This window comes from Setaria viridis, chromosome 5 (assembly GCF_005286985.2).
Source record: "Setaria viridis chromosome 5, Setaria_viridis_v4.0, whole genome shotgun sequence".
Lineage (NCBI taxonomy): Eukaryota > Viridiplantae > Streptophyta > Magnoliopsida > Poales > Poaceae > Setaria > Setaria viridis.
In genome coordinates this window covers 39,201,090-39,211,836 of record NC_048267.2, presented here as the reverse complement: position 1 = coordinate 39,211,836, position 10,747 = coordinate 39,201,090, and the positions used below count along the sequence as shown (strand labels likewise).

General features: G+C 47.4%; 1 protein-coding gene across 18 annotated transcripts; it reads left to right on the top strand.

Annotated features, from left to right (window-relative positions):
- Positions 1-1,409: 1,409 nt before the first annotated feature.
- On the top strand, positions 1,410-10,546 carry LOC117856894 (uncharacterized). 18 transcript variants are annotated; one of them, XM_072293776.1, is made up of 8 exons: positions 1,418-4,948; positions 5,052-5,108; positions 5,200-5,248; positions 5,363-8,931; positions 9,003-9,323; positions 9,383-9,466; positions 9,534-9,704; positions 9,783-10,546. In XM_072293776.1, the coding sequence occupies exons 4-8, from the start codon at positions 7,558-7,560 to the stop codon at positions 9,939-9,941; spliced, it is 2,109 nt and encodes a 702-aa protein (XP_072149877.1). In that variant the 5' UTR covers positions 1,418-4,948; positions 5,052-5,108; positions 5,200-5,248; positions 5,363-7,557; the 3' UTR covers positions 9,942-10,546. The 18 variants fall into 18 exon arrangements, with proteins under 18 accessions (XP_072149883.1, XP_072149879.1, XP_072149878.1 ...); XM_072293782.1 differs by lacking the exons at positions 5,052-5,108; positions 5,200-5,248 and having other exon boundaries at positions 1,410-1,896; positions 4,416-4,468; XM_072293778.1 differs by having other exon boundaries at positions 1,410-1,896; positions 4,416-4,468; positions 4,823-8,931.
- The last annotated feature ends 201 nt before the right edge of the window (positions 10,547-10,747 follow it).

Below are 10,747 nucleotides of genomic sequence, written 5' to 3'. Positions count from 1 at the left end.
ATTGGAGCACGGCGCGGCGGCAGTCGGCTAACGCGCGCCGAGGCGGAGTCAGAGCTGGGCGCACACGCACTGACGCACGCATGAACGGGCGACGCCATCGTGTAGACCGGAGCCTGTCAAAATGGCACGAGGTCGCCGCGGGGAGGGAGCAAATGACGCGAGCCCCAGGCGTTTTCTATCCTGGATGCAGCTCGCTATGCCAGGCCATGTTGCTAGTTAACTATACATTAAAAAAGATGGAGCAAGTGGATGTACTCCAAAAGAAAAAATAGGTCACTATCGGGCGCGCTCTCGCTGTGAATTTGACTATCCAGTGGTCTTTGGAGATACGATTGTATACAAGCAAAAGAAAAATGCACCCAAATTCATTTTGCAACATACTTGTAACTACTGTGCCATTTCTATTTTTCTAAGGGAGGTACACATAGTCTTTTTTTTTGAGGGGGAAACAAATGTATAATACTAGCACTCAAAGTCAGACTACATGGAGCCTGTTCGCTTCAGCTTATAAGTCGGCTGAAAAGTTGAAACGGCTGATTTGTTGTGAGAGGAAAATACTATTTGGTGGCTGATAAGCCGGTTGAATAAGCTGAAGCGAACAGACCTATGGTGCCGGAACATACCAGGTTCTGCCAAACATGCCGGAACGGAGCGAGCGTTTCCGACTGGACGAGCGAGCAATCCCCGATGCATGGTGCCTGATTTTTGGTTCAATGTAATCTGAAACAGAATGGAATCCCCCCATCCTCCCCCCCCCCCCTGTTTTTTCTAATGCTAATTATCACAGTGTAAAGACTTTGGCCTTTGACCCCTCAAAAAAAAAAAGTCAGACTACATGGGCTTTGTGTGACAAGGCCCATGGACGAGGACAGGAGAAGGAATGTCTGGTAATTGGAAAAAGTCCTCCTGACGTCCCTCATGTATTGCGGAAGTCCGACTTTCATCCCTCGTCTGCAAAACCGAGTATCTGGCATCCCTCTTTGATACTAGGGTAAACTTTAACGGTATCACATCGGATGTTCGGATGATAATTAGAAGGACTAAATATGAGCTAATTATAAAACTAATTGCAGGATCTTGTGCTAATTCAGGAGATGAATCTATTAAGTCTAATTAATCCATCATTAGCAAATGGTTACTGTAGCACCATATTGTCAAATCATAAACTAATTAGGCTTAATAGATTTGTCTCGTGAATTAGACTCCATCTGTACAATTAGTTTTTTAATTAACCGATGTTTAATACTTCTAATTAGCATCCAAATATTCAATGTGACATGTGCTAAATTTTTAGCACGAGATATCCAAATGGGACCTTAATCCGGTTGAGTTAGGACCCGAGGCTGGTTTGAGGGTGGTTTCGCTTACGTGGCGACACACAAGCACAGTCGACGTGGACTTAACCTGGTCCACGTAACGCAAGCACCGGAATCCTCCTTTCTTCCTCCCTCCCTCCGCTATTTCCTCCTCCGAGCCGAGCTACTCCGCCAGCCAAAGCCGTCATCCACTGGCCGTCCCCTTCAAATCCCCCACACCTGAACCTTCCTCACCTCGCGCTCAAACTCCACGACCCGCTGTTGACCAAGCCAATCTACTCCTTGGCGGCAATCGCCGGATTCCCAACCGCAGTGCACCACCGAGCCGCCATGACCACCATCCCTTCGCCGGCGCAGTACGCCCAGCACCGGCCATCTTCCTTCAATCGCCCGAGCCAACACCTAGATAACCTCCCTAGATACCTCCTAGACCTGTCCCCGCCGCTCGCCATCGTGTCCGCGGCCGGGAATGGACGATTCCCCGCCCGCCATTGCCGCGCCAAGACCGACCTCCACCCGCACGCCGACGACCACCCTCCGGTCACCATCTTCGCCGGCTAACTGCTCAAACCGAGCCGCGGTGAGACCATGTCCCACATGATCGCGCCCTTTCCCCGGTTTAGCTAAGTTGCCGCGCTCGATTTCAAGCTCGCCGCCGGAGCGCCGCCGCCGCTAGTCGCGGTTGGTGCTAGGGTTTGGGTTTCGGGGAGATAGGAGAGGGAGGATGTGCGCTAGGGTGTGGTGAACGTTCTGGGGTAGTCAAAGTGGTGGAAGAAGAAGCCCCCGCGCCGGCGTTGCCGCGCCACCGCCGCTCACCGGCCGCACGCCGGAGGTAGAAGAAGGCGAGGAACCTATCTGCGAGGAGAAAAGAAGTTTAGGGGGTTATGGGTAAATGTTTATCCACGTGGACCAGGTTAAATCCACGTCGACTGTGCTTATGTGTCGCCACGTAAGCGTAAACGATCCTCAAAACAGCCTCGGGTCCTAACTCAACCGGATTAGGACAGATGAGGGATGCCAGATATCCGGTTTTACGGATGAGGGACGAAAGCCAGACTTCGGCGAGACGTCGAAAGGACTTTTTCCATTCGGAAAGGGGTGGTAAAATGCAGCAACGTTCTTCCTTCCGTTTCTTCGGCGTCCGGAGATGGAGGCCTAGTAGAGAAACTGGAGCGATGGAGCTTGATTTTGGGTTAGTGGATGAACAAGAAGGGCGACTATTGTGCCGATCTCGCGAGCTATCCCCACGGCCATGACCTCAGCGTTGCCTTCGTCCGCCAGGTACGCCGACGCTTGAAAGCAGCGATTGTTATTCTTATACAAAGCAGAAATGCTAGGGTTTCAAGATTTACAGGAGTAGCAATGTTACTAGTTCCGAATTACTACTACTATCAGAAAACAAAGTAGCACCCACGATTGAATCCAAATGACATGTTAAAACAGGGAGTGCATGAGAAGAACTACGAAGATCATAAAACCCTGGGAGGACCTGGTGCTTGTGCTGTTCTGTGAAGTCACAGGATTTGCTGACTGGTTGTGGGGGCATGAAACGGCACCACATGGGTCTAGGTCACCTTGCTGCTGTTTCTTGAGCTTGCAGATACTAGTGTCATGTAAGCATATAGGATTGCCTGTTAACCTGGACTAAAAAACGAGATGAGTAACAATGCATGCAACTTAGCTGTACAAGTGTGCAATATTTTTTTAGAGAGAGAAGGATGTTTACATGAAGCTGATGTTGTATCCTGGGTCTACGTTAGCATCAGTGATTTGATTGTTAGTCAAATTAACCACACGCAGTAGTGAACTGATGTTACTTCTCATACTTACTGTCCCATTGAGTGCATTATTAGCTAGTGAGCTGCATTACAAGTCACAATAAAAAGACATAATTTATTCTGGTATAGATATGTTATTCAGAAATCTGTGGCACGGGACATGAAGAATTACACTTGCTGCAGCTGCGGTAAACTGAACAGAGCACTAGGGATTGTCCCGGTCAGACCATCATTATCCATAAATCTGTATATCATTCAAAGCATAAACATCACTTATAATGTACTGTGGGTTACTGAATCCATTTCATATTCACTTCAATAATCCTTGGAAAACTCACGGGGTATTCAGGGATGTCAGTGTTGAGAACCATCCTGGTGCTGGTGACCTTGCGAAGTTATTGTTGCTTAGGTCCCTGCTGAGTCAAAGAAATAGAAGTCCTCAACATTAGAAAGAATCATCAACCTGAACCTTTGATATATTTGTCTTACAAATAATTTAGCTGAGTTGCATTAATGAGATCTGGCACCATCCCACTCTGTAGGTTGCTTGCTAAGTTCCTGCAACAACCAACAGATATTTGCAATTTAATTTGAAGCACCATGATATGCTCATTTTGTTGTTATTAGTTACTTACAGTTCCATCAGGTTACGTAGGTTGCCGATACTTTTAGGAACCGAGCCACTAAACTGGTTCTCATCTAGCAGGTGGCATGCAAAAAGAAATTCAAAACTGTTTATAGGGTTTTTAAGACTGATGCCAAATTATTTTGACTGGTACTTACATCATTTGAAGTGTTTGGACAAACCCAAGAGATTCCAGGATTGTCCCAGTAAATTTGTTCTTCTGAAAATACCTGATAATGAAACAGAAAGCAGTGAGATGGTACATATGATAGAGTAAATTACCTAACATGAATGAAGAACACAGCTTGCACATGTATAAGGGTCATGTTGGCATTGAAAAGGCTTTCGCTTATCGGACCTGTCAACTGGTTATCAGCAAAGTGGCTGTCGATTGGATAGATGGAACAAATATATGGTAATCAGCAAATTTGAACATCAATTTTTCGTTATTTATTTATATCCTAGAGGTGGTACAACATTTGAGAACTTACAAATGCTTTGTGCCAACAAGTTGATCCAACCCTGGAGTTGAACTTGTTGAAACTGGGATTTGTCCTGACAGCTGATTTGCTGTCAAATTCAATAAGAAAAGATTTGAGAGATGGCCAGGTGTTGCTGGAATTCCACCAGTGAAATTATTTGAGTTTAGGGCCCTGCATGAAAACAATTAGTTAATTGAATTTGCATTATGTACAGAACCGTGTCCATTGAGGATCTCCATCCAAGCTGGAGGGAATTCTTACAGGAAGGTGAGCTGGGTTAAATTTCCTATCTCTTTTGGAATATTGCCATTGAAGCTGCATCCTTGCAAATTCCTTAGAAAACCAAGATACATCAGCTTCTCCACTTTGTTTTCTTTGGTGCTCTTCAGGCCCCTAAAAGATAATTTAGTGCTTTATATAGTGGAATGCCATTTCTTACAGAGTTGTGAGCTGCTTCAAATTTCCTATGTTTGGAGTGAGTGGGCCACCGAGATTTGGGTTGTTAGGCAGATCCCTGCATGCATATTATCTCAGTAGCCTAAACATATGTTTCTCCGTTCATGATCTCTAGATGAACTCGTCGGTTGTAGCATCTCATTAGTGTATCTCATAGTTACCCAGGTACTGAAGATTTATTGTTGGCTACATTAAGTTCCTCTCAAACTAAGCAATGAAGTACTCACAGATATGTCAAAGCAGTGAGTTGGTCGATGGTGCTGCTTAATGTACCTTGCAGATTCATGCTTGGTAATTTTCTACAAGGACCAAGTTTCAGTTTGCGGATACTGTTGTGTAATTCTTCGATAGAAAGGTTAATCAAGCACTCACACTTCTGTCACCCTCCCATTAGAACAGGAAACTCCATCCCACGAGGTACAGGGATCAGTTTGTCCTGTCCAGCTTTGCGGTACATTCTGCCAATTCTTCGTCAATGCCTGAAGCGCTGCAACTGTAGAATTCATAAAGCAACATTAACTCAATTACTTTTGCATCAACAGATACATCCATCTTGGATCGAAGTATCAATGAATCTTATTGATATGAGAAGTATGTGCAAATGTCATATTGCAGAATTCAAAGAAACAAGGGTTGCTTCGTTTTCCACTCAGTTGTACCAGCAAGAAATAAGCAGTACTGATATGGCTCAACTCCTTTTTTCAGAGCAACATCCACTCAATGAGTAAATAAATAACCCCAAATAGGGAGGCAGCATTCGTCCTGTAACCCGTTGAAATCCAGAAGGCTTACCATCTTGAGAGTTTGTTTGGCTGGAGCTTGGCCGGAGGCCTACCAAGAGCAGGGACAGAAGTAGGACGCGCTGCATTGCCAGTTGCCACTGTGTTGTGCACTTCTGGTCCTGACCTCCAAGGTGATGTGAGGCCAGCACAGTTGAACTGGTGACTGATCAGAAGATGAAATCGTTTGAGACAACGTTCCTGCATTCCTCTTTGGTACTCCATCCATTCCAATTATATATCATTTTAGTTTTTTAGGTTTATAGATATTATTATATATCTAGATATAGTGTTGTTAGCGCTAGAAATCGGTCAACCGAATCCCCAGCGTCTGACACACGACCCGGGAGAATCTGCTTAACTCCTGTTCGGGTGATTGCCCTGGTGCGGTTCGCGTGGCGTGCCAGCCAATCTGACCTGTTAATTGGCAAGGAAGAATACGTGTCAGGTCCAGGAATCACGATCGGCTAAGTTTCCGATCTCGAGAGAGCTTATCAGCGAATCGGCCGATTTACAGTAATAAAGAAATCGGCTATAAGGCAGCCGATCACTGTAGCCTTGTAGATGGAAAACTACTAGAGTAATCGACACAATGCTATGATAACAACACTAGGAATAGATCTAATCGGCAATATAAAATAGATGAATTTAACAGCAGAACATAAAGAAAGCCGAGACTACCGATTCCTAGCTGGATAACTGGTGATAAAACTAGAAAGACAGGTAAAACCTATGATTCTAGTAAATATCGATAACTAGTGAATAAATCTAAACGAAACAACAGCGATACGCCCGAAGTTAAAGCTTAGAATTTACTCGGTAAACGGAACTTACAAGATCGGCCGGAGATCAAGTTGATGCAGCCCTGCCAACCCGTACGAACTCGTGAAAAGGGAAAGTATTTGGCGAAGTCGCCTGCTTGAAAGTAAGTACGAGGAAAAAGTAGTTGGTTGTATTGATTTGTCGATGATTACAGATTTACAAAGGTAGCTATTTATAGCCCCGTACAGATTACTTCTTAACCGACTAGAACTCTATCTCTAATTCAAACAGAAAACGAATATTTACAAGCACTATTCGTACTAGGTTGGTTATTATACGCTTCGTGGGCTGATCTCCCCTTCGTCCTTCTATTCCTTTTTAAACCCATACAGGCCCAATTATCCCAACCTCCTTAATCAGCCGATTCCTAATCGGCAAAAGGTAACCGATCGGGAACCTGGCGTGTCCGATCCAGAAGCGAGGCAGAAGTCACTGGCCAATTCCGCACTGTAGTATTGGCTGAACTTGGATTGTAGCGCCAACCAACCGATCTAGAACTGTAGCGTCATTCGGCCGATTCCCAACTGTACTTTTCCAATTTCCTCTTCTCTTGGCGCCGATTCTACTAGTGACGAAATTTGGCGTCAACACATGCCCCCCAGTTTCGGAGTAAAACATAGTCTTTTACTTCGAAATTCTTTTCAACTTCTCCTTCGAAACAGCCGCAATGAAAATATTTCTTCCGTTTCGCGGTCTTCCAGCTGATGATTGCAATTTTTTCGAAACGGGCGCCCACGACAACCACTACTCCCGAAAAACTCGAAACGCCGGCGCGGTGAAAATTCCATTTTTACCCCTCTTCAGGCGCCCTTTAAATAGCGGTTCACCCCGCACTTCATCTTCAAGCTCACGTCTTTCTTTCTCAGCGCGCGCGCCTTCTTCTTTCCTTAGCACCTTTCCCTTGCCGCCGAAGCTTCCTAGCGCCATCCTCCTGTTGCTTCTTCTCTTCCTCTCCAATGGCAACTCCTTCTGGCAGCTCTCCAGCGCGCGATGCTCCGGAAGTAGCACCTCCGGCAGTAGTGGCGACAGCAGTTGCTCCATCGACAGAAGAAGGAGCTTCATCGGAGATCCCAATGGCGATCCCCATCGCGGCCTCATCATCCGCATCTGCACCGGCAACCACGCCGACCACACGGAACTTCATCCCAGAGGTTATTACCGAATCCTTCTTCTATCGGCAATGCATTTACTCTAGATCTGTTTCTTACCTTTTTTACACCCCCCTTTCCTTTTTAGGCGGTTAGGCATCGCATTACTATCCATCTTACGGGAAATCCCGGCCTTATTTGCCTCGGACCTATGGGGAACCCAGATCCAATAGAGCTTATCAATTTAGAAACCCACAGAATCCCCTTCAAACAATCCGGCATGGACCTGGATCACTGGTTGGGCACTTTTAGGTCCTGGCCGAATGAAACCCCTGGTTGGAGGGAGTGGTACCAACGGATAGCCGCGTCGAAGAGTGTCTCATGGGACGAGCTCAAAATCGGCCAGTGTATCAACCTGTCTTTATCCCAGATGGAGAGAAATGAGCCGTTGGTAATAGCGGCTTCTTACTTTTGGTCGGATGCACTCAATGCTTTCTTATTTGGTCATGGACCTATGACCCCAACACTGGCCGATGTGGTTTTATTGACCGGCCTTGACATTTCTTCCCCGGACACACCTTTCCGCCTCTTAACCGCAACGTCACATCGGCTGGACACAAGGGGAATCGGCGGGTGGAAAGGATTCATCAGATGCAATAAAAGAGCTGGGTCTGTCGAGAATAGGGAACATACGGCCTTCTTAATGATGTGGTTAGAAAAGCACTTCTTTTGTGGAAGAGCAGCCGGCCCATCAACCAACACCCAGGCCTTAGCCGAAGCACTGTCCGGAGGAACTCGTGTTCCCCTTGGGAAACACTTGCTAGGGGCCGCGTACCACATGCTCCACCAAATCGGCATCAAACTATCCAAGGGGGAGCCGATTGGAAACCCAGGTGGCCCCTGGTGGTTCATCAATTTATGGCTGAATCTTTATATGAACCAGATCACTAAGCAGAATGTGGGTCACATGATGTTCCCTAACATTGAATCGGCAGAAGATCCCACTGCTCGTCGCCGATGCATGTCTTTTGGCGAAGCGGCATCGGCCTTTCCAGGTTGCACATACTCTGCTACGAAAGTGGCCGAGTACTTCCAATGCTTTTACAACGGCTTCAATGAAGATGCAACCGTTTGGTTTCCTTATCAGCGGGATGACCCAATCTTTGAACTCCCAACCTGCTTTGACTCAAGCACTGGACGATTCGACGAAGAACTCAACGATGAGTTAATCAAGCCAGGAATCTTGCCAGCCAACTTCTTCTCGGGGAAAGATGACCCCACTTACGAATTCTACAACCCTTCTGTTGCAGCACGTCAGTTCGGCATGGGTCAGCTGCCGATTCAAGTGTATTTTGCTGGCCGAGTCAAGTTCAGAGATGAGCTCACAACCGGTTTGGACTGCAGTCGGGTACGGGACCGGATTCCGGACTCCAACACCATTGATCTGAACAACTGGATAGTAGCTCCCTTTGCTGTCCAGCCATTCAAACTCTGGTGGGCCGAATGGAAACAATTCCTCTTCTGCAATTCGGCATCGGCATACTGCAACCTCCTGGATCCAGCCAACATTGACCCGAACGCCGAGGTATTTTCCTTAGCCGATTTTTACTCCTTTTTCCAACGCGACTGAACACTAATGTTTTACTATTTCTTCAGGCTGAGAATCGCACTCCTCCAACACACAGCCGGAGTGGTCGGCTAATAGAGGGTCATCATCCATACACTTCCTACCCTCTCATCGGCTATGATGCTCCGTCCGTGGACGTGATTGCTGGCCGATCGAAACAAGCTCAGAAGAGAATCGCCAAGAAGACCAGTCGCCGAGTCCGAGCCCGTATAGAATCGGCGGATCCTCCTATGCTCGTATCGGCAGAGACTCCGGCCGCGCCACCCCCTCAGGCCACCAGAGATGTCGATACTCAAGTCGTCGCACAAGTTGGGGCAGCCGCCGCGTCATTGTTGTTAGAGGCCGTTCAGGTAAACCTATGTTTTATTCCTCCCGATTGTTGTTTTGATATTAATCCTTCTTATCTTAGACTGCACAGAGCACTCCCATGGGCACACAACAATCGGCAGCAACCCAATCGGCCATCGACGCGCCCCCGCTTCCATCCGTTGAGGTACAGCACTACTTCACCGATTTTCCCTGGTATTTGCATAATATACTTATTCAACCTTCTGACACAGGTTATCGGTACGCCAAGCGCTCCTCAACCACTGGTCCTCTCTCAGGGAGCTGGTCCAAGCACCGCGTCGATCATCGTGGAGTCTTCCTCTTCCGATGAACCCATGGTACAAGCCCCTGAGCAAGGCACGACGGCTTCCCAAATGCAACATGAAGAAATTCGCTTCAAAGTGGTAAGTTATCTTCCGGCTTTATTTAGCCGATTTGCTTCCATCATCAGCCGATTTATTTTTCCTCTTTATTATCTCCAGGAACAAGACACCCCCGACAACAGCCTCTTCTCTTTTGCGGTTGCCCTCTCCGATGATGAAGAAGTCGCCTCTCGTCAAATCGCCCTGAGCTCCATCCCTGACGATGTCCGAGCCAAGCTTACCACCATCCGATCCCTTCTTCAAGGAGATATCGGCTGATTGGTAGAAGACGCTTCGCCGATTCGTCAGCTGTTTGGTGACGTCAGCGGACGAGTGCCCGAAGAAGCGGAGGAAGCATTGGCACCGGCCGCTTTTATCGAGTCTATGAGAATTCCAGTATTCCGAGCCCTTCGTCACATGGCCGATCGTGCCAAGCTGGCCAAGACTCGTGAAGAGGAGGACGTATTCAAACATCAAGCTCAAGAGGTGCACCAGCGTATCCATTTTATGGAAGACTCCCGCCCAGGGATCGTCGTTGAGATAGACCGCCTCAAGTGCCGGAGGGCAGAGCTTGCCAAGGAAATGGAGCAAGTGACCAAGGCAATCAGCGCCGAAGAGAAAAGGCTCCAAGAACTCCCTTCAGTCATTGCCGAATTAAAACAGGAGAGGCAGCACTTGGCCCACGAAGCCCTGAAGCTCCATCGTAGTGCGTCAGAAGTCCCTGGATCGGCGGATGAAGACCAACGGGTCCTGGACTCTGCCGATAAAATCCGGCGTCGGGCGATCGCGGCTATCGATACCCTTCTGGGTAATCTGTAAAGGCACTGACTATTTGTGCGAACCTTGAATAACTTCTTTGACCGTCCTTCGCGACGCCTCTTTTATTTATTGCCTTTCCTATTTCCGACGGGACGCATCTTTACCAAATTTCCACGCCTCTTTTTCTTATAAGTACCGGCCTAGGCACCTCCTTCCGAGAGCACCAGCACTACTCTGTAACTGGCTTGGCTTTCGGTTTTATTTTCTCACCCCTTCTCGTCGGCGCGGCCTTCTGTCATGTCTTCGTCGGCTTCCTCCTCCTCTGT